We start from the raw sequence: 25,787 nt of genomic DNA on the forward strand, positions 1-25,787 counted from the left end.
CTCTGTTATCACTACCTGGACTTTTTCCCATTGCTTCACTACAGTTTCCCAAGTGCACTTTAGTGCTAAACCCGGACTTTTTGTTTGTCCACATTCATGTCTGTTAAGCCACTCATTAAAAACTCCACGTTTATTTTTAAATCTGCTTCAGTGTCTGCTCCTATTACCACCCCGGGTCCACAACAAAACCAGAACCTCATATAGGGGATCATGGAGAAATCTACTTTTCAGAGCAGCTGTTCTCACACCAGAGAAATAAGGAATTGCTCCTGTAATTAAGTATTCAGCGCCAAAACTCATGGCGAGTTGGACACTTAATTACTAAGCGTTCACCCAGCCCCCAATGATAAATAGGCACCTTAATTTTTAAGCTAATGTTCTAGTGTTCATGATATATAGGCTTTTGTTACTGTCTTCACCCATCTAGACTCTGGGACTAGAAAGCCTGGGTCCATCCATTTTGCTAATATTCTGTTTAATTATTAATATGTATGTGTCCTTTCTATCCATGCACTTTGTACTGGTTTGTTCTGTTGCAGCCCTCTGACCTTTACCAAAGTCTAAGGCAGTCATTGACTGAAGATAAACCTGACTTTGTCAAACTCTTCCTGGATCATGGAGTGAGTCTCTCAGAGTTCCTCACCAGGAAAACGCTCACAGACTTGTACAATGACACCGACCCATCTACTCTGATTCACAGCAAATTACAGAGACCGGCCAAGGTCAAAGGATCATCCACCATTAATCTACACCACATATCCCATGTCTTACAAGAGCTTCTGAGAAGGCATACAGAGCCATTGTACCCAGAAGAAAAGACAAGCCAGGGAAAGGTAAGGATCAGGGGGTTTGTAACAGGCTGGGTGTTTTGGATGTATACAATAAAATATATATATATATATATATACAGTATAGCTAGAAGAGATGCTCAGGTCCTTGCACATCTTAGCATCATCCCCATGAGCAACCTGCTGTTGAATCAGCAGTTTAAATAGTAAGTATATATGTTTTTTAAGATGTGTCTGTATGTGTTATGGTGCAGACACACGGGACAATCGTCAGTGATAATGATATTGCTGTACGATCTCCCTGAGTGCTGGACGGTTGATATTGATCATCCAGCACACCACCAACCCAGCAATGATGGGTCAGTGACCCACAATCAACGATCAAGGGTCCCTATGTAACTTGGTCGATATCGACCAGGTTGAAATGCATGCAAGGGTGAGGGTTGATATCGCTTGTTCAATCCTAATTTTTACCTGGTGTTTCATTGTTGCATAAAGTAATATAGACTCCAATCCATTACACTTAAGAATTTATAATTTATTAATTAATTAAATAAATAGATCTAGACCTTAACTGGGAGCACATATCCCCCCAGGGTTATAATGCAACTATAACAACGATTGATTTCATTACAGAGGTTTTATATCTTCATTTAATACACCCCCCTGTACACCCACTGACGACATCATAAGATTCTACATTATTCCACATTATGCAAGCATATTCAAATATAACATTCATCAAATAGACATAGTTTATTCTTGTTGCCTCGTTCCTTTGGCAAAGAAATAGATTCCTTCATGAGATGCTCATCATCACTATATCTCTATATTTGGTACATATGTTTCTCTTGCCCAGAATTATACATAAATGGACAAGCTCTTGTACACTTTTTCAGATAAACACTTTCATAGGGAGTTGTCCTTAAAGATATCTCAACTCATTACTTCTTTTGAGTGTGTACAAAGCAAAATGGCTGTGCAAAGGCCATATTGAATTGCATGAGCTGTATTCATTATAAAGCAAATGTAAATTTTGAATTATGTAAAATATAATGTTTCTTATAAATTCGGCTTCAGCCCGCTATCGTCCATACATGCCAGTGCATCACTGGTCGTTGCAGGGTTGGAAGGGCCCGAAAAATGCACAATATAAATGATAACGATATATATCGTGCATTTTTATTGTACCGTGTGTATGCACCATTAGTGTGTATGAATCAGCATATGAAGTGCTACGAATGGACAACCACAGCTTTATTCCACACCAAGTTCCAATCACAGTCTCAGGTGCACACCGGTATGCAAGTCTTGCATATAGAATAAATCTGCAAAGCCTCCTTGTGCATCCTAGTCACATCAAATTGCGATTTAGACACATTTTTTGTAAAAAAAAAAAAAATACAAACCCTAACCCTTCCCCTCCCTCCCCCCTAACCCTCCATTAGCGTTGCCTAACCCTAACCCTCCCTGAGTGGTGCCTAACCCTAATCTCACCCCAGGGGTCCCTAAACCTAATCCCCCCCATGGCTAAGACCTAACAGGCCTCGCTTACCTTTGTTCGAGATGGCTGCTGTCAGAATTTTGGTGACAGGTGTTGGGATTTCGATGCCTTACTTTAGTCCCGGGCCGGGCTTCTGATGTCGGGATTCTGACAGCCAGCATCCCGGCTGTCGGTAATATAACTACATCCCGCACAGCAGGGTAAGGAGAGGCTACTACATGAAATATAGCCTTTGTGAAAAAAGTTAACAACAGCAAAATATCCTAAAACAATAGTAAATTTCATGCTCAAAAGAGCCAAATGATTGAATTATAGCATACTTATGTTTCTTATATCAGTTACTTTCTGTGAGAGGGGTGAATATCTGGGTTCCTTTGTATTTGTGTGTAATACATTATATTGGTGTCATTCCTGGCATATTATATCATTGCCCTTGGGATTTAATACTTTCTAAATAAAGGTTTTTTTGGATTCTGATTATCAGCAGCTGTGAATAACCTCTGTATACTGTATATAGATAATATGTGCATGTGTCCTTAGCATGGAGCTAGTATAGTAGTTGTTAGTACCAGTGAGCTTATTCGATAAAGAGTAGATATACAGAGTACATAGGGCCTGATTCAGACCCGGTCGCAACCACTGTGCTCTCACAACTGGGTCAATGGTGGCCTACTGGGCATGCGCACGACAGAGCCGGCTCCGTCGTGCGTATGCGCGAGACCTGGATAGTGACAGGCTCTCCGTCACTCCGGGTCTCGCAACAAAGGGGGCGAGCTGTTGATGGTGAGTGACTGCTTCCCCCCCCCCCTTTGGTAGGCGGGCCAGGGGCATGGCCGGCCAAACGGAGGCGTTCCCTTGAGAATGCCTCCCGTTTGGAGGTGGTCCCACTGACATCACGAGTGATGTCAGTGGAGAGATTCCGGCTCTGTTAGAGCCGAAATCTCTCTGGGGCTTGCGGCAACGAGACCCTACCACAAGGGTCTCGTCGCAAGCCCGATGGTCGCGATGGTCTTGACCATCGCGACAATCATCATGGCCGCTCCCAATAGCTGTGGGTGGTCAAGCCCGGCCCTGATTCAGAGCGAGCGCTCTGTCAGAGCGTCCTGCTCTGAATCAGGGCCATAGAGCCAGGAGCTTGAAGCTGTTATTGCTGTTTCTTGGAACCACCGTAGTGATTGTCACCTGTTATGTGTCATTTTCAGACAAAACCGCTGGAGCACCCTGTACGTGATCTCCTCATCTGGTGCATTGTCCAACATCGGTCAGAACTTGCAGAGACCGTCTGGAACCTAGTATGACTAATGTACTTTATTACCCCTACATTATAATACATCTTATGGCCCCCTCTTCTTACACTCACCCCTCACTCTCATTGCACATAAAGGGCCACAATTTATACTAACTGGATGCACAATATACAGGAATATTCATTTTAAGCAAATACATAGCATTGAAATGAAAACATTAAAATAGAGAAATATGACAATTGCAATAAATAATCGCTCCAGGGTTTGGGGTGATCACTTGATCTGTGCAGTAAGTTGTCCTCTGTTCCCTACAGTCACGGGACTGTGTAGCTGGGGCCCTGTTTTGCACCAAGGTCCTGAAAGCCCTGGCTAATGAGGAGGAGGACAGTGAGAAAATGGAGGAAATAACAGCACTGGCTGATGAATATGAGAAGCGAGCTAAGGGTAAGATAATTACTATTGGACAGGATGTACTAAAGAAAAAATGCAGTAAAAACTCAGTTTTCAGGGTTTTTACCGCATATGTACTAAGCCTCGGCCACCCTATTATTGGTGAGGGGGGTAACACCAGAAAAACCTGGTGTTACCCTATAGAAGCCTATGGGCTTCTTACCACATCCCGCACCCGACACTTTGCCACTGCCTCACAGACACCCAGCACTGGCCCTCACTCACCTGAGTGTCCTGCATGCCGGCCCGTGTTCCACCTGGGTCCTCCGCCTCCGCCTCCTCTTAATCTTCTTGCAGGTGCAGGGAGGAGGAGGAGGAGCCTGGGATTTCCTGCACAGGTGACCAGCAGGAAGCTCCCGGAGCTCGGAGGGGGCGGGGTCCCACGGATACCCCCTCACCCGGCATCGGCTGCTTCACAAAGTACAGCTCTTATCACAAGAGCTGTCCTTTGCGATACTAATTGCATATGGGATTAGTGAGGCTGTGGTGACTGGCAGAATGTACCCCGCAACCTTAGTACATCCCGTCCATTATCCCCAATAATGGAGCAATATTATAAACACTTACGACCTGACTCAGAGTTGGGAATAGAGTAAGACAGAGCAAGTAACTGTGTACCTGGACAAACCATGTTGCAATGCACGGGGTGCAAATACATACATTTGTTTTGCAAGTGGGGTAAATACTGGCTGCTTTTGCATGTAGCTCACGGATGCTGCACAGCTTTATTATTACACTGTAAATTAGATGTCAGTTTGGACGCAACCCTCCCAAATCTAATGATCTCTGCACATTTTACATCTGCCCCACTTGTAGTGTAGCATGGTGTCACCAAGATGCACAGTTACTTAAGCTGGGTACACACTGAACAATTGTGTACCCAGCAATGTGACCCACTATCCCAGCGCGGATGGGCTGACATATTGGAACGCCCGTACACACTGGGCAATCTGATGCATGACCATCCGAAAAGCCACCTCCCCACCATAGCACTGCATGGGATCGTCAGCCACATAGCCTAATCTTACTGCATATAAATAAGATCAGGAGACATGACTGACGACCCCACGGGAGCGCACACTTCATGATGTAGTACATACACGCTGAACGATATTGCTGATTTGTCATTCCAACGCATCAGAATCGGACAATTCATTAGCAATATTGTTAAATGTGTACCCAGCTTTACAGTATTCCCAAATCTCAATCAGGCTCTTCATCTGAATCAAACTTCCCATCTATGGCCCGTATTCAATTTGAGGCAAAAAATCCAGACTTTTCGCTTGCTGGTCTTTTCACCTCCTTCGCCTGTTTTCCAGGCAGAAAAGTCTTGCGCGCGTGCCCGATATTCCCCGCATTCAATTTCAAAGGACGCGAAAACGGGACCCGGTGAAACAGGAAGCGGCAAAAAAAATTTTATTTTTGGGAAATCATCCTTGCCCCCCCCCTAAAGATGTCCTGACACGATTGGTCACTATGGGTACCGCCGTTTTTGCCTGCTGAAGGAAATCAGGTTTTTAAATAGCCGCGGCAGGTGCATAAATGCGGCTTAGAAGAAGGTGATGCAGAAGAGCATTTAGCAATTTTTTGGGGAAAAAATAACTATACCCATCAAATTTGGGGTAAATGAAAATGGGTGCAAGCATATTTTTATGTCCCTAAAATGATTTTTAAAAATTCTTCAAAAATTCACCTGCCGCTACTACCCGCAATAAAGAAAACACCTGCCGCATGTGTCTTCTCCATTTTGTTTTTTAACCCCAAAATAAAATAAAAAATTTGGGGTGTCCCGATTTTTTCCCCAAAAATTTCTTTTGCACACATTGTTTTTAGGGGTCATTCCCAGGGCTGCAGGCTATTATTTTAAAGCCTGCACCCCTAAACCCCAATACAGCATATTTTTTTTGCCAGATGAAGGCTGGCGAAAATTATCCCCTTTATTTTATGTTGACTTTTCGCACTGGCAAAAAGTCTTTGTAATTGAATACGGGGATAATGACAATAGGGAAAAATACATCATCGGCAATAAACTATCACAGATAACTGGGTTTCGCCTCAAATTGAATATGGCCCTATGTATTTTTCCTTCTGTCCTTATTATCTTTTCTTCCACCATGTTCTGAAGCCTTTTCTGTGTCTTTGGTTAGATGTTTTTTCTGAATGTTATTCTAATGACAAGAAACGAGCTGAAAGTCTCCTGATCCATGAGTCTTCCAAATGGGGAAAATCCACCATCCTGGAACTTGCACGGAAGTCAGATGCTAAGATCTTTATGTCTCATGGAGGTGTTCAGGTTGGTATACTCAGTTCTTTATCTTATTTTCAAATTGTCTGGTCCTATAATTACATCATTACTAAGGATGATTAATTCTCAGCATGTGCTTCATAAATGCTGAAGGTAAGTCCCACTCATCCTTAGTATTGGCACACATGGCATTAAAGAGGTCTTACTCTACAGTACGAAAAATATCTGAATTAGAGGTGATGGGTTTGGGAGGTGGGAGGAGGTACTGAAAGTCCACTATTTCCTCCATCCCGGCACCTACAGAGTTAAGGCATCCTCACTTCAGTGGAACTGACTCTTTCAAATTTTGTGCCCCCTTAAAATAATTATCTACTGATCAGTGTGATCACCAGACAATAACGTCCTATACTGCTGAAAAATGAAAACGTCCAGGAATGGGGGAATATTTTCCAAATCCTCATTTTCATTAATTCAGGGTCACACTCATTTGAAAGAGCAGAGGGCCTGATACAGACCCAGTCGCAAGTGCTGAGCGCTTGCAACTGGGTCGATGGTGGCCCACTGGGCATGCGCATGAAGGAGCCAGTTCCGTCGTGCGCATGCGTGAGACCCGGATAGCGACGGGCGCTCCATCGCTCCGGGTCTCGCACCAAAGGGGGCGAGCTGTCGATGGTAAGTGACAGCTCGCCCCATTTTTTGGGCGGGCCGGGGGGGTGGCCGGCCAAACGGAGGCATTCCCAAAGGAACGCCTGCCGTTTGGGGGCGGCCCCACTGACATCACTAGGGATGTCAGTGGAGAGCTTCCAGCTCTGTTAGAGCCGAAAGCTCTCTTGGGCTTGCGATGGGCGAGACCCTACCACAAGGGTCTCGTCGCAAGCCCCGATGGTCACGATGGTCGAGACCATCGTGACCATCAACCTGGCCGCTTGCAAACGCTGTGGGTGGTCACCCTCAGCTATGTGAGCGGCCAGGAGGCCGATCCATTTAAAAAAAAACAGACCTGATTCAGAGTGAGCGCTCTGTCAGAGCGTTCGTCTCTGAATCAGGCCCAGAGTCACCAGAAAATCGTCCATTTTAAAACATTGGATCCTATAATATCACCTCCAGGGAGTTAAATAAGACTACATTAAAAAAAGTTCACATTCCCTTAAATTCATGAATTTCCTTATAGAAAGGTAAAAATCTTGTAGAGCTTGAGCTCCATGGGGTTATCAGTCTTGTTTGAATAGGGTTGTGAGATGAGGTGCTTTTCAGAATTTCATTAAAGAGATCTACTAGATCAATTTATAGTTTCTTATCTGGACAACATAATTTTTTGGATAAAGTCAAAGAACATTTCAAACGTGTCTGCACTGTAGGCCTGATTCAGATGTGCCCTCAAATGCCATCGCAGCTGCTCTCTCTTATGTATTGCAATTGCAAAACATGCTAATGACTCACTCGCCATCCAGTGCATAAAGACACCCACTGAAAGCATCTGACATCTGCTGATCACGCACAAAACCAGAAACTTCAAATGTAGATCAGGCGTCCGTCAGTCTTCTGAGTACGTGTAAGGTGCCGCAGACACAGCGGGTCTCCAGACACACAGAGGGCTCTAATACTGCCAGAAATTAGTTGCTAATAATATGGACAACCAGAAAACAGTACTGACATGCCTGAGTTTTACTACCCACTCCCCATTACCTCCCCCAAATGCTGACTACCTGTCACTCATGTTGCAAGTGAATCCTCTATGTGAGTGTAATCACAGATCAATCACTGAGAGTTCAGAGTGGCTTACACACATGTACCATGGCTAACAATCACTCAATCTGTGTAATTATCTGCATTGTATCCAGATCTAAATCAGGACCTGTGCTAGAAAGACTCCATAAGAAATGACAGAACTATACATTGGCCTACTGTAAATGCAATTGTGAGCATATATTGTCCTCTCAGGGAGTCTGAGTATGAAGCCTGCAACATTGCAGGAGGTGGTAATTGGTCTATCCTGAAGAATGAAAAGCATGTTTTCTAGTAAGAGCTATTTATACATTGCTGCCCAAAGTGCCAGAAGCTTCATTGCATCAGCACTGGAAGATCCCAAACTACTTTTTGTTGTTGATGTTGGTTACTCTGACTCTTCTCTTGGAGCAGTCCTCTCTCATCTTGTGGGAAAGAAGTTTTTGAACCATTGCATCTATTTTTTTGGAGAGCTCAGCCCATCCATTGCCAGTCCTGACACCTTCAGCCTCACAGGAATCTGGACTTTGCACTCACTGCTAGTCAAATGTACATGTGGATAAATATCAATGTTAGGGCCTTGCCAGTTATGTGTTTTGTCGATATGTGACATACAGTATGTCTATAGAATGATAATTCCACTGTGTCTCACAGGAACTATATACAGATGAATTGATTTCTGCAGACACAGATGAATAGGAAGTTTCATTAGCATGTTAATTCACTAAGGGCACACTGAGGTGAGCCTGTGTGGTTATTAGAATGCATAGCTCTGAGGACATCCTGGAACCAAGAAGCCAAAATTAAAATTTACATTGACTTAGGGTAACTTTGTCACTAGGACACTCCAATTACCTGAAAGGACATGTGGTTTGCACAGCATTTTGTCAGTACTTGCATCTAAAGGAAGGAAGCACATTGGGAGGTAACCAAACCTCAAGTGTATGCCATCTGATCATTCATGTGTGATTAGATAAAGGCAGATCAAAATCCTCATCATCTTTCATCCGATTTAGGATGTAAAATTGTTACTTCTATGTTAACTAATGGTGCGTACACACGGAATGATTTTTTGAGCGATTTGTTGTTAACGACAAAACGTTCAAAAAAATCATTCAGTAGTTGCCCCAAAACGATGAACAAAAACTATAAATGCGCGCTTCCGTTTGCCGTTTGTAGTTTTCTTTCATCGCCCGAACCTCCTGTCCAACCTGACAATATTGTCTGGTTGGACATGTTCGGGGATTAAATCGTTCTTGATTTTGTTCAGTATGTGTGCTCAGTGTCATTAACGACACTGAGCACACCCCTGCCAGGGACACGCGGGACGATGTTCATTCAGGGCGCACATCGTCCCACAGAGCTTGGAAAATTCCTTAAAAAATAGCTAAGGTTTGATGCGATTAGGAAATCCCTCGAATAGGTGGCTGAAGAGATATAGGACCCCATTCATTCAGAGTCGGTCGAAGCGGTCGTACGGGAAAAGGGGCCGGATATGCAAATGATGCACTCGCATGTTGCGTCCCTAAGTTCGGATCATTAGCAGCCCGACCAAGGGGAGGAAGTGGCCGGAAGATAAAAAATACGCCCACTTCTCATACACATTACACGTCATATCCGGCCATATAAGGATTAATTGAGACCATCGGGCACCATCGAAACTGGTCGTAGAGCTTAAGGTTGACCATACCCTCTCTTAAGCCCTACGATCAGGTCAGTGTTTAAACCTCCCATGTCACATGTGCCATGACGCTACTTTGTTAATTATGCACTCCCATAAACCGTATGCACTCTCATAAAACGCCGTTTGCATAATTAGGCACGCCTGCGTTCGGATCTCCACTCCCCCGTTCACAAGCACCTTCCCCTGTTACCACCCACAAACGCCTCAATCTGTCACTCAAACTACCGACCTGGCTGTGTTCAAGGAGAGAGAAATTTCTGATCATAGCGGCTAGTTTGCGCACTCGCATTGCGAACTTTACGCATGCGCAGTATAGCGAACATCGGTGGCGTACGACCGTGCAGCCGCTTCGACCGACTCTGAATGAGGTCCATAATCTCTCACCCATCACAATGCATCATATTGACACTCACATTGCAGTTAAAATAGTAGAGATTAATGTGAGCAAACCACATTTTAGGTGGTCCTTACCCCACTGAAGTTATGTCAAAATATTTGAATTTAAGTTAATAGTGATGTGGCGGGTCTGTGTGGATGCAAATTTGATTAACTAATTAACCAGTCAGCAGAGACTTGGATGAAGTCATCACAAGTGTGTGATAGTAATCTGATAAGAGGGATAAGCATCCTTTCTTCTGCATTCAGATTTTGGGGATCATTATGACTGAGATTCTACTGACTTCTGCTTCTGCTGTAGTTCCAGCATGGATAACATGTGTGCTAATTCTGTAAAATTGCAGCACATGTAACCTTTCTTCTTAGTACAATGCTTAAATTATAGAAATTTTACAATCATTTTGTAAATAAAGTATTCTTTATCAGTCTGATTCTTATTCTCTCCAGGACACAGGACCTCATTCAGAGTCGGTCGCAAGCGCCGATGTGCTCGCAACCGACTCCATGGTAAGGGCTGCACATGCACAGCGGCCGCACTGCGTGTGCGCAACCCCCGAAGCGAGAGAGAAAATCTCACGCTCCAGAGCTCTCTACAAAAGGGGCGGCTGTCGAACTTGATCCAAAGCTCGGCCCATTTTGTAGGCGGGGGGGAGCCTACACAAACGGAGGCGTTCCCATGCGAATGCCTGCCGTTTTGTGGACGGCCGCACTGACATCATCAATGATGTCAGTGGGGAGCTTCCTGCTCAAATAGGGCAGGAAGCTCCCTTGGGCTTATGAGTGCTGAGACCCAACCTTAGGGTCTCGTCGTAAGCCCCGATGGTCATGATGGTGATGACCATAGCGACCATCACCCTGGTCGCAAGCTAAGCTGTGGGTGGTAACCCACAGCTTAGCTTGCGACCAGGAGGCCGTACTTTAAAAAAGGCAGCGCACACCCTCATTCATAGAGAGCGATCGCTTCTTGCGACCGCCTGTGAATGAGGGCCACAGTCTTTGAGGAGACTATTAGAATGCTGGCGTTATGCTATTATCTGGTATTAATTGTTAGAAGCAGGGGATGACCAATTACCTGTATGGGAGTTGTGTCACCAAGCCTGTATAGCTGTGATAAATGGTTTGGAGACCTGTGGCCCCATTGTGTATTGACAACAGGGGGTGGCAATAAAAGATACAGTAAAAATATTCAAAGTTCTGCACTCTGACCATAGTTTGGGTGCAACCCATCAGGGATACTTACTGAGGTCCCTGACAGTCTCCTACACAGGTCAGGAGGACATTATTCTTCTCCCAGTTTTACTTATAATTTCCTATAGTCATCTTTTAAAAAATGGCTATATAGAACAGAAGAATGTCGGCACAGATCTAAATACTCATTGTCCCTGGTAGTCTAACTGTATTATTCAACTTCAAAATAATAGGGAGGTGCACCCAGGAATAAAGTTGGACACAATCAAAGAAAAAGAAACAAAGTATTCCTATTAAGGGGCACTCATGGACTGATATCCAATTGTTCTTAGATTACATAGTGACCCTCACTTATATACTAAAACATAACTTTTATTTATTCAGTAGAATAAAATCAGCAAAATATTATAATTTTTAAGTTTTTCTCATAATTTTAAATATTTTTTTTTTATAAAATAAGTGTATAAGTTATCTAAAAGTCAGTGGTATCCACACACAAAATTACTAATTCTGTCTGTTATGAAAAGCATGTATAGTACACTTATTCATTTATTAACATTGAATATAACCCAATAATAGTTAGTTGTCCTAATTAATTATTCATATATGCTCCCTATATTATCTGTTGTTGATATATTCATAGCAATTATAATCACAAATGGATAAGGTAAATGATAATTATCATTGACACAATGTACTCCACTTGGGGTGATAAGATTGAAAGATATCCCCTTCACATTTCAATATATTCCCTATCATTAGAAAGCTATCAACTCCGGAATAATTCAATTTGATATTCCAATAGCAGTATTGTGAGACCAACATAAACTAAATATAACAGACTATATGGATCATGATCAAATCTGACAATGATGTCTCCCTGCATAATTAGATTGGAGATTATCTCACACTAATATTGCATACACATGGAACAACATGAACAACCATAGATATCGTTGATAAATTTCCCTCCAACTTTCTGTAGTGCAGGTCAAATGATTTTGGTTGTACACACTGATAGATATATATGCTAGATATTGGGTGTACACACTGATAGATATATTTGATAGACATTGGGTGTAAACACTGATAGATATATATGATAGACATTGGGTGTACACATTGATAGATATGATAGACATTGGGTGTACACACTGATAGATATATATGATAGACATTGGGTGTACACACTGATAGATATATATGATAGACATTGGGTGTACACACTGATAGATATATATGTGATAGACATTGGGTGTACACACTGATAGATATATATGATAGACATTGGGTGTACACACTGATAGATATATATGTGATAGACATTGGGTGTACACACTGATAGATAGATATGATAGACATTGGGTGTACACACTGATAGATATATATGATAGACATTGGGTGTACACACTGATAGATATATATGATAGACATTGGGTGTACACACTGATGATATATATGATAGACATTGGGTGTACACACTGATAGATATATATGATAGACATTGGGTGTACACACTGATAGATCTATATGATAGACATTGGGTGCACACACTGATAGATATATATGATAGACATTGGGTGTACACACTGATAGATGTATATGATATACATTGGGTGTACACACTGATAGATATATATGATAGACATTGGGTGTACACACTGATAGATATACATGATAGACATTGGGTGTACACACTGATAGATATATTTGATAGATATTGGGTGTAAACACTGATAGATATATATGATAGACATTGGGTGTACACACTGATAGATATGATAGACATTGGGTGTACACACTGATAGATATATATGATAGACATTGGGTGTACACACTGATAGATATATATGATAGACATTGGGTGTACACACTGATAGATATATATGTGATAGACATTGGGTGTACACACTGATAGATATATATCATAGACATTGGGTGTACACACTGATAGATATATATGATAGACATTGGGTGTACACACTGATAGATATATATGTGATAGACATTGGGTGTACACACTGATAGATATATATCATAGACATTGGGTGTACACACTGATAGATATATATGATAGACATTGGGTGCACACACTGATAGATATATATGATAGACATTGGATGTACACACTGATAGATATATATGATAGACATTGGGTCTACACACTGATAGATATATATGATAGACATTGGGTGCACACACTGATAGATATATATGATAGACATTGGATGTACACACTGATAGATATATATGATAGACATTGGATGTACACACTGATAGATATATATCATAGACATTGGGTGTACACACTGATAGATATATATGATAGACATTGGGTGCACACACTGATAGATATATATGATAGATATTGGGTGTAAACACTGATAGATATATATGATAGACATTGGGTGTACACACTGATAGATATGATAGACATTGGGTGTACACACTGATAGATATATATGATAGACATTGGGTGTACACACTGATAGATATATATGATAGACATTGGGTGTACACACTGATAGATATATATGATAGACATTGGGTGTACACACTGATAGATATATATGATAGACATTGGATGTACACACTGATAGATATATATCATAGACATTGGGTGTACACACTGATAGATATATATGATAGACATTGGATGTACACACTGATAGATATATATGATAGACATTGGGTCTACACACTGATAGATATATATGTGGTAGACATTGGGTGTACACACTGATAGATATATATGATAGACATTGGATCTACACACTGATAGATATATATGTGATAGACATTGGGTGTACACACTGATAGATATATATGATAGACATTGGTGTACACACTGATAGATATATATGATAGACATTGGGTGTACACACTGATAGATATATATGATAGACATTGGGTGCACACACTGATAGATATATATGATAGACATTGGATGTACACACTGATAGATATATATGTGATAGACATTGGATGTACACACTGATAGATATATATGATAGACATTGGGTCTACACACTGATAGATATATATGTGATAGACATTGGGTGTACACACTGATAGATATATATGATAGACATTGGTGTACACACTGATAGATATATATGATAGACATTGGATGTACACACTGATAGATATATATGATAGACATTGGATGTACACACTGATAGATATATATGATAGACATTGGATGTACACACTGATAGATATATATCATAGACATTGGATGTACACACTGATAGATATATATGATAGATATTGGGTGTACACACTGATAGATATATATGATAGACATTGGGTGCACACACTGATAGATATATATGATAGACATTGGGTGCACACACTGATAGATATATATGATAGACATTGGGTGCACACACTGATAGATATATATGATAGACATTGGATGTACACACTGATAGATATATATGATAGACATTGGATGTACACACTGATAGATATATATCATAGACATTGGGTGTACACACTGATAGATATATATGATAGACATTGGGTGCACACACTGATAGATATATATGATAGACATTGGGTGCACACACTGATAGATATATATGATAGACATTGGGTGTACACACTGATAGATATATATGATAGACATTGGGTGCACACACTGATAGATATATATGATAGACATTGGGTGTACACACTGATAGATATATATGATAGACATTGGGTGTACACACTGATAGATATATATGATAGACATTGGATGTACACACTGATAGATATATATGATAGACATTGGGTGTACACACTGATAGATATATATGATAGACATTGGGTGCACACACTGATAGATATATATGATAGACATTGGATGTACACACTGATAGATATATATGATAGACATTGGATGTACACACTGATAGATATATATCATAGACATTGGGTGTACACACTGATAGATATATATGATAGACATTGGATGTACACACTGATAGATATATATGATAGACATTGGGTCTACACACTGATAGATATATATGTGGTAGACATTGGGTGTACACACTGATAGATATATATGATAGACATTGGATCTACACACTGATAGATATATATGTGATAGACATTGGGTGTACACACTGATAGATATATATGATAGACATTGGTGTACACACTGATAGATATATATGATAGACATTGGGTGTACACACTGATAGATATATATGATAGACATTGGGTGCACACACTGATAGATATATATGATAGACATTGGATGTACACACTGATAGATATATATGTGATAGACATTGGATGTACACACTGATAGATATATATGATAGACATTGGGTCTACACACTGATAGATATATATGTGATAGACATTGGGTGTACACACTGATAGATATATATGATAGACATTGGTGTACACACTGATAGATATATATGATAGACATTGGATGTACACACTGATAGATATATATGATAGACATTGGATGTACACACTGATAGATATATATGATAGACATTGGATGTACACACTGATAGATATATATCATAGACATTGGATGTACACACTGATAGATATATATGATAGATATTGGGTGTACACACTGATAGATATATATGATAGACATTGGGTGCACACACTGATAGATATATATGATAGACATTGGGTGCACACACTGATAGATATATATGATAGACATTGGGTGCACACACTGATAGATATATATGATAGACATTGGATGTACACACTGATAGATATATATGATAGACATTGGATGTACACACTGATAGATATATATCATAGACATTGGGTGTACACACTGATAGATATATATGATAGACATTGGGTGCACACACTGATAGATATATATGATAGACATTGGGTGCACACACTGATAGATATATATGATAGACATTGGGTGTACACACTGATAGATATATATGATAGACATTGGGTGCACACACTGATAGATATATATGATAGACATTGGGTGTACACACTGATAGATATATATGATAGACATTGGGTGTACACACTGATAGATATATATGATAGACATTGGGTGTACACACTGATAGATATATATGATAGACATTGGATGTACACACTGATAGATATTTATGAAAGACTACAGATCTCATTATCGCGCATCGTTGGTTGTTGTCAGGTTGGTGACTGCCAAAAAGTGAACGATATGAATGATAACGATATGAACGATATCGTTCAAATCGCTCATAAAACTCGTATCGTGTGTGCGCACCATGAGATATCTCACATATCTGCTCCTATATGTACTTCTGCCCATTTAATTATAGCAATAACCAATACTGTGATCAATTCCATAACAGGTAGTAGTCACTCAGTTAGGGATCTTCTGATTTCCTATTGTGGTATACCATGTGATTTGGAGGAAGAAATTGTGAATTCCTTACTACCATTCTGCTCAAAATCATCTCCAAGTGTGGTTTGATTCAGTAAACTTATATCCTGTGCTACAAGTACTGTATCAATTCAGTGTAATTAAAATAATATTATTGATAATTGTATCCTTTTTCAAATTGACCCAATTGTATTCAGACATGTTGGGCCTGATTCAGACCCACTCGCGAGCGGCTGTCCGCTCGCAAGTGGGTCGATGTTCTGGACTGAGCATGCGCACGATGGAGGGAGCTCCGTCGTGCGCATGCGCCAGACGCGACGAGCGAAGGAAAGTCCTTCGCTCGTTGTGTCTGATCAAAGGAGGCGTGCTGTCGATGTTGACTGACAGCACGCCCCCTTTGGTAGGCGTGCCGGGGGCGTGCCTCCCTGACGGAGGCGTTCCCACGGGAACGCCTCCCGTCAAAAGCCAGCCCACTGACATCACTAGTGATGTCAGTGGGAGTGATTTTGGCTCTGATAGAGCCAAAATCACTCCGGAGCTTGCGGTTGAAAACCTCAACCGCAGGCTCCGGCTCGCAGTTTCGATGGTCGCGATGGTCACGACCATCGCGGCCATCAAAATGCACGCTCGTATAGCCTGTGGGTGGTGACCCACAGCTATACGAGCGTCCAGGAGGACGCTCCATTTTCATGGAGACCGGCCCTCATTCAGAGCGTGCGCTCTGCTCAGAGCGTACGGCTCTGAATGAGGGCCATTGTTTCATTCGTTGTATCAAACTATATTGTGGCACAATCGCCGTCCATATTTATTAGTTTCCTGGCAATACAGCCATTGCAATTATGCTGAATATCGCAGGGAGAGTACTTTACTCAGGGTCTGATTCAGACCCGGTCCCAAGCGCTGAGCGCTCGCAACCGGATCGATGGTGGTCCAGAGCGCATGTGCACGATGGAGCCGGCTCCGTCATGCGCATGCGCGAGACCCGGATAGCGACGGGCAAACCGTCGCTCCATGTCTCGCTCCATAGAATCATGAATGTCTCATGTAAATCACTATCAACAGACAGAAGTCATTACGTGGAAACACAGGTAAAAACATGCAGGGCACACCATGTAGCGCGTGTCCTGTGGCGTCCTGATGCACGTTTTGCTAAATGTGCTTAATCTTAGGAAGGTTTCAAAAGGGACAGATACACATTCCCATGTGCAATATAAATCAATCACTCACTCAATCATCCACCTATAAACACAGAAGCACATATAAGCACATATTAAAGCCTTGTTACTGAGGACCTCATTCAGAGTCGGTCGTTGTGGACGCACGGTCATACACAGCTGATGTTCGCTAAACTGCACATGCGTAAAGTTCGCAATGCGCATGCGCAAACTAGCTGCTACGATCAGAAATTTCTCTCTCCTTGAACACAGCCAGGTCGTTAGTTTGAGTGACAGAATGAGGCGTTTGTGGGTGGTAACAGGGGAAGGTGCTTGAAAATGGGGGAGTGGAGATCCGAACGCAGGCGTTCCTAATTATGCAAACGGCGTTTAATGGGAGTGCATAATTAACAAAGTAGTGTCATGGCACATGTGACATGGGAGGTTTGTACACTGACTTGATCGTAGTGCTTAAGAGAGGGTATGGTCAACCTTAAGCTCTATGACCAGCTCCGATGGTTCCCGATGGTCGTGATTAATCCTTATATCTCAGGAGATGACGTGTGTGGTGAACGAGAAGGGGGCGTGATGTAGTCTTACGACCGCTTCTTACCCTCGGTCATTCAGCTAATGATCTCATCTTAGGACCGCAACTTGTGATCGCTTCATTTGCATATCCGGCCCCTTTCCCCTACGACCGTGCGACCGCAACGACCGACTCTGCATGAGGTCCTGAGACTTATAATCCCAGAGTCTTACCCAAAGACAGATCATGTTTACTTGGACATGGCAGGACAGAAAAGCTCTGATAACAGACAATAATTGTCAGGCTTCAACCTAGGATCGTCCATTACTCACCACTGTGCCAGCTTCCCCTGACTTCTTGTGCAGTCAGACGTCAGGTGTGGCAGTGGGTGACATGCTGAGGATTCTGCCTTAAGTGCTAGTGGATTTCTATGGGCGGCCCTGTGTTTTGGATATTGTGGTTTCCGTCATGGGTGCCACCGTGACAGTCCTTCTCATGTGATAGAATCTCCACCAATGGTAGCATGGTCTTAGTCAGCTGATGCTGTCCTTCTATCAAAAGCTACCTATGGATATATATCCAGCCCCAGAATTCCAGGAAGTTGATTGAACAATGTTTGTCATTTCTAGTGTAAACTAGTTGTGTCCTCGTTCCAGGTTCCCTTGCTATTACCTCAAGTATTCCAAGTGTTATATACTTGTGCTACAGTGCGACTGAACATATCTGCCTGTGTGCCTCTCCGAGTGCTGCCTTTCAGTGCAACCTAAACATCTCTGCCTGTGTGCAAATTCCAAGTGCCACCTTTCAGTGCAACAGTGCATCAGAACATCTATGCCTGTGTGCAAACCCAGGTGCCAGCTCTTAGTGCAACAGTGTGTCATAAAACCTCTGCCGGCGTGTAAGGTACCACTTCCGAGTACAATAGCGTGTTTAACATCTCAACCTGTGGGTACAGTAGTATCATCTCTTGGTGCAGTAGTGCCTCTTTTAGAGACATATCTCTTGGGCCACCATCTGTGTGACTCTATATTTCCATGGATTTTGGATACCTGATCAAAGGACCGCGACCTGTCTGCCGGGAGCAGCTGAAACCCATATTCCAATTGTAGGGGTCACTGGAGATTACCTCACAGCAGGTTAGACTCCGCACCTTTGATCAGGTCTCATCAATATCCAATTTCTGTGGATGAGGAGATCATATATTCAGGCTCCTTACCTCCGATTTCTTCTGCAACCTTGGACTCCTGCTTTCAATACTCCAGTGTCAAGTGTGACAGTTTGTTCAGGCCCAATGGAAGCCTCTGGGTCCCAGGGTACTGGGGCATTACAGGATCTTGCCTCACATATGGATAATCAGGAGGCAGCACAGCATTAAGTTGCTCAGTATTTACAGGAGCTCTAAGGACAACTATTTTCGGTCCAGACTACTTTGGCTATGATACTTCCACCTCCTGCCACCTCAGCTCCTTCAGATCCTACAGTTCAGCCTCAAGTTGCAGTGCCTCTAAAATCTCGCCTCCAAATTGCATCTCCAGATCGCTTTGATGGTAATTACCGATGGTGCTGGGGGTTTATTAATAAATGTGAAATACAATTTTGAGTGTTTACCACAAAATATTCCTACATCTAATTCAAAAGTGGCATATGTTATTTCTCTATTGACAGGAACTACTCTGGACTGGGTTTCCACGTTTTGGGAGCAAGCTGATCCTCTGGTGTCCAATTATGACAACTTAATTTCTTCTTTTAAAATAATTTTTGATGAACTTGATTATTCCGCCTTTTCAGATATCCTTCGTGTCCATCAGGGAACTTGCACTGTAGGACAATATGTAGTCCAATTCCAAACCATCGCCTTGGAACTAAAGTGGAACCAGGAGGCTCTCAAAGCAGCTTCCCTTCATGGGCTATCTGAGAGGATGAAGGACGAGCTAGCCTCTCGGGATCTTCCAGAGTCCTTTGCTGATGTAATATCTTTATGTATCAAGATTGACCTATGTTATAGGAATCAATGGGCTAGTAGAGGGCGAGGTGATCATTTCCAGGACCGGCCATTCCGCAGTACCCATGCTTTTTCTCCTGCCACCAACAAGGTGTAGCCCATGCAGGTTAATAAATCTTGGCTGACCACATCTGAATGGAATCTGCCTGTATTGTGCTGCTCCAGAGCACATACTCAAGAATTGTCCTCTTCTTTCAGGAAACACAAGACCCATGTGTTCAGTTAGGGGTTGTGATCAAGCCTTTCCAGATAATGGATAGCCTTTTACCCGTGTCCCTTTCCCACAAGTCCAGGACAAAGAATTTAAAAGCCCTGGTGGATTCCGGAGCAACCGGAAATATTATTTCCGAATCTTAGTATGAACTCTGTGTATTCCAGTTACCCCGTTACGCAATAAGTTGTCTCTTTCTGGAGTAGATGGCAACACCATTCTTGGAGAGTCTATCTCATCCATCTATCATCCAGTGTTACTCAGGTTAGGAACCCTTCATCAAGAAATGCTGGAATTTTTGGTCCTTCCGAAGACCATATATGATTTAGTTTGGGTCTACCTTGGTTAAGAAAACATAATCCTACATTGGATTGGTCCAATATGCAAATTCTGACCTGGGGACCAAATTGTTCTCAAGGATGTTTATCCCATATGATTACGATCCATATCCATTCAGTTGCTGTCAGCTCTGTTGTCAAATCTCCTGTTCCGGGAGTTTTTGAAGTTTCCCCTGATCCCTATTTACCGGAGCCTAATCGTGATTTTGCCAACATGTTCTGTGAACAAGCGGCAGACAAGTTGCCTCCTCATCGTGCCTGGGACTGTAGTATAGAACTTTACCCCAGAAAGATGCCTCCTCAAGGCCTTATTTATCCTCTCTCGGTACCAGAAACAGCGACCATGGCTGATTACATTAAAGAAAATTTAGTCAAAGGATTTATCCAGCCATCAATCTCTCTGGCCAGAGCAGGGTTCTTCTTTGTAGGCAAGAAGGATGGAGGGCTCAGGCCTTGCATCGACTATCAAGGGCTCAACCTAATTTCCATTAAAAATCAGTATCCCCTGCCACTCATCTCCAAATTATTTGACAAAGTCTGTGGGGCTTATTTCTTTACTAAACTGGATCTCCGCGGAGCCTACAACCTAATTCACATCAAGGCAGGGGATGAATGGAAAACTGCTTTTAATACAAGGATGGTCACTTTGAATATCTTGTGATGCCTTTTGGATTATGTAATGCACCAGCAGCATTCCATGTAAATGAGCTCTTCATGGACATTCTCTATAAATTTGTGGTAGTCTACTTAGACGAAATTTTAATTTTTTCCAAGAACCTACAATTGCATCGACTTCATGTGTGAGAGGTTTTATCATGTCTCCAAAATCATTGTCTTTTTGGGAAGATTTCTAAGTGTCAGTTTGAGCAATCCTCGGTGCCATTCCTGGGTCATATTATCTCTGGAAATTCCCCTCGGATGGATCCTGTCAAACTAAGTGCCATTTTAGAATGGCCCCAACCTTGTTCATTAAAAGCCACCCAGCGCTTCCTACAATTCCCAAACTACTATAGAAGGTTCATTTAAAAATGTTCCACTCTAGTTTCTCCAATCATTGCTCTCACCAAGAAAGGAGCTAATACTTCTCGCTGGCCAACCTCGGCTGTGTTGGCATTCCAGAAATTGAAAACAGCATTCACTACAGCACCCATCCTCCGCCAATCACAGCTGGATCAACCCTTTACTCAGGAGGTTGATGCCTCCTCAGTTGGAGTAGGGGCAGTACAGTCCCAAACTGCGAAGATGGAAGAATGGATTTGTGTGGGTTTTCATGAAAATTCTCTCCTGCTGATAAAAACTATACCATTGGAAATCAAGAGTTACTGGCAATGTGCCTGGCACTGGATGAATGGCAACACCTTCTGGAGAGAACTGAGAACTTCCCACAATGAAGCAATGAACGAACCATCAGCTAAATATATTTTACCATCTCTAAAGGTAATATTAGTCTTTTCCCACACAGTAACTAGAGACCCATGATACACTGTTGAAATCACCACTGTATAGTTAACCCATACTGATCTTACAATTTCTATATGCTGTTGTCTTTCTGCTTTTCACCATGGAAACTGCAAACCTTCAATAATATAAAACTTAAAACACTCTGGTTATACAGTAACTGCCCCATGTCCTAACCAGTAAGATTCCCTTAGAAGTGGAGCTGAACTATTGTTCACCCAAAGTCTGCATCTCTGCAAAAAGACACAGGAAGGCAATATATGGCATAAAAATACCTATGTATAAAAATATAGTGCAACAAATAAAATACAATAACAAAACAATTGTTAGCTATATAGCAGCTCCCAATAATAGCGCTGGAAAAGCTACCCAATTAAGAACAACATAGACCAATTGTGTGTATATAAATATATATATATATATATATATATATATATATATATAAAAATATCATACAAACTCGGCACTCACATGCTTTTCAAACTGCAACTCCTTTAAATACAGGGAATGTTGGTTACAAAATATTGCAATAATTTGTTAAGCTGACCATCGCTTCACGGTCATTCCCATCTGGCCAGTCCCTACACTGATTCTCAGAAAAATGATCTTGGTCTGCCACCTTTGGCTCAAGCTTGCATACATTTTAAACATGAAAATGGGTCCTGGCTTAAAGAGACAGGACCACACCCAGGGATTTCAGTTAATAAGCACCTGGAAAAAGAAAAAAGTTTGTCTTACATTTGAAAAACAGGGTGCCCTAGCAAGTGTGACCACAAAATTTAAATAAATGACAGGCTTAATCCACGGCACTCAACCATCTATATATATACCCAAGGGAGCGCTGAATTCATTAATAAAAATTTTTAATGCACATATAACATTACATAAAAATACATCAATGGGATTGAGATAAAATATACAATATAGCTAATTTGCTATATCAACATATATTGTACTCAGAGAAATATCACTGATGACTGGCAGATTATAGTTGCTTAGAAATATCATTCAAAAGATCATGTGGAGATCCACTAGTGGTATAGGTACTTGATTAGCAGAGCCAGTGTGTCAACATAATTTGCATCCATATAGTCTCACCACCCTTAGGAAAATCCTGAGCAAAGGCAAAGTCCCCAGATAGTAACGGTGTAGGGCAATCCTCTGTGAATTACGTTCCCCATCTGGTAATCAGAATTACCGCTTGCCAGTGCGATGACCTCATAAGCAATGGGAGCAACACATCAGCACCAGGATATGGAAAGATGTCACGGCTCTTGTATAGAAAACCGGAGATTTTACATCCATAGCACCACAATGTTAAGCGGGTCCACTCGTCAATCAGCCAGTATTAGATCCACAAACTTAATACGTTTCTCCGTTATTAGAACCTACAATGGTTTCCTCAGAAGATAAAATTGTGGCTCAGTCAGACCAGATATTTAAATGGCCAATATCCAATCACATATCATTTTGCATAATAATTATTCCCAGGTGATTATAATTGTTGAAATCACCAGCACAGCTAACAATACAATAAGTTCATCATAAAAAACATTTATAGTCCCATAAAATATTTTAATGAAATACAATTGCATCAGAGAGAACTCCATATAAATACACCTATTCTAAAATTAATTAAACATTATGCAAGAACAAAACATGTGTACCTGATTATTAATCAGTAAAAGTATCTAGATAGATGACATATTTAAAGCTTAAAAAGCAGACAAGCTCTTTTGCTCAGCAAGCTAATAGCATGGACCAGTGACCAGGCAACCAGTGTTCGAATCCCACTAGAAGTCTGCCAACACTTTTTTGTAGAAGTTTCTATTTTAAGAAATAATTTAGATATATGTTATTATCTTATTAATAGCAATGAGCATTATACTAGATGTAAAACTTGTATATTTGATTATTAATCAGTAAATGTTATCAAACATAAATAAATAAATAACTGTGGAATATTTGATTCTTACACAGCAGCGAAACTCTGTGGCACAGCAGACTAATAGCATAGATCTGTAACAAAAAAAAAACAGTGATCAAATCCTATAGAAGACTAACCAAAAAGTTAATGTTTTATGAAAAAAATGTGGGGGGGAATTATCTATCAATGAATAATTCAGATGGAAATTGATACCTCAGGATCCCCTAATGTGATATTGTAGACTTCACTTAATAAGTTGACAATAGATCAACTACAAATAATCACTCACAAAAAATAGGGCCAAAGAAAATAAAAAAAACTATAATTGTAATCAGATAAAGACTCCCAAACTATGACGCAAAGTACTTAGGTACAAATGTTATTAAGCTCAATGCAATCATACAGACCCCCATGGAAATAATGTCCCTAATCAGAATATCCAAAAGGCCTCTCTTTTGCATAATAAATAAAAATTATCCCCACTTCTTGATGTTTCTTTGATATGCTCAATTCCCTGTAGACTGAGAACCTTTACATCACCCCCATGCTGGGTTCTAACATGTCGTGACAAGCTGTGAGTTTTCACTCCTTTTTTGAACATTCCTTCTATGTTCCAAGAAACAAGTAAGTAACATGCGGGTCGTTCTTCCCACATACTGAATACCACAGATGTAGGTGATGACGTATATAACATATGATGTTCTACAGTTAATATTGTTGTGTATATCAAATGGTAGACCACTTGAATATGATTTATGACAAGTACTCTTGTCTATCATAAACTGGCAAGTAATACAACCAAGTTCCCCTTTCTCATTGCGTGGGAATAGTTGTTCAACCAATTATTAGGCCTACCATCCAAAATAGCTTTAGATCTGAAATGACTTGGTGCTAAATGCCTCTAAAGGTTCATTGCCTTCTTAAAGATGATTTTTGTTTTTTGTCCTAAACAAGTAGAGAGTACATTATCAGTTTTCAAAATTGGATAATACTTATTAATGACAGTTTTCATATCCTGTGAAAAGGAATTATATTTAGTCACAATTTTTTTTTCACTTTATCATTTTCTACTTTATTACCTCAAATTAACAAACACATAAGCTGAAAAAAGTCTATATTTACACAGGAAGTACAAAAATCCCCCCAAAAAGTTGTGTATCCCCCCCAAATTGATTTTTTTTGCAATTTTTCTTTTTAAATTATAAAGTAATAAAAGTTACCACAAATAAAAAAGAAAAAGTAAATATATTGTAAATAAATTAGGAAACCAAATATTGTTAAATATTGAAACAGTTTGGAGGGTAAAAGAACTAGTTACATGGTGCTATCTAGTGGTGCATTGTGGGCATTGTCCAGGACATGGAGGGAAAGGGAGCTTTAACATTCAGTATCCCACCATCCAGGAGTTTCCCAAACATTTGACACAACTCTCTCTAAAACATCTTGTGCACCTTCGCAGTCTTCATCAGGAAAGTCAGAGAACACCCATCTCAGCCAAGTCACAAATTTTAAATCAAAACTGTCTGTCTACACTTTGTACACTATAAGTCTTGTCAACCATACTGAGTAGAGAATCCCTGTC

The 25,787-nt window shown here is 41.0% G+C and overlaps 1 protein-coding gene across 1 annotated transcript in view; it reads left to right on the plus strand.

Annotated features, from left to right (window-relative positions):
• LOC148454257 (transient receptor potential cation channel subfamily M member 2-like) overlaps positions 1-25,787 on the plus strand; it is a 333,820-nt gene that overhangs the window by 246,382 nt on the left and 61,651 nt on the right. Inside the window, 4 exon segments of the mRNA XM_088461125.1 lie at positions 540-851; positions 3,465-3,584; positions 3,854-3,983; positions 6,137-6,282. Coding sequence (XP_088317251.1) covers positions 540-851; positions 3,465-3,584; positions 3,854-3,983; positions 6,137-6,282 — 708 coding nt within the window.

Source organism: Taudactylus pleione, unplaced genomic scaffold (genome assembly GCF_031769625.1).
Source record: "Taudactylus pleione unplaced genomic scaffold, aTauple2 ptg001020l, whole genome shotgun sequence".
NCBI lineage: Eukaryota > Metazoa > Chordata > Amphibia > Anura > Myobatrachidae > Taudactylus > Taudactylus pleione.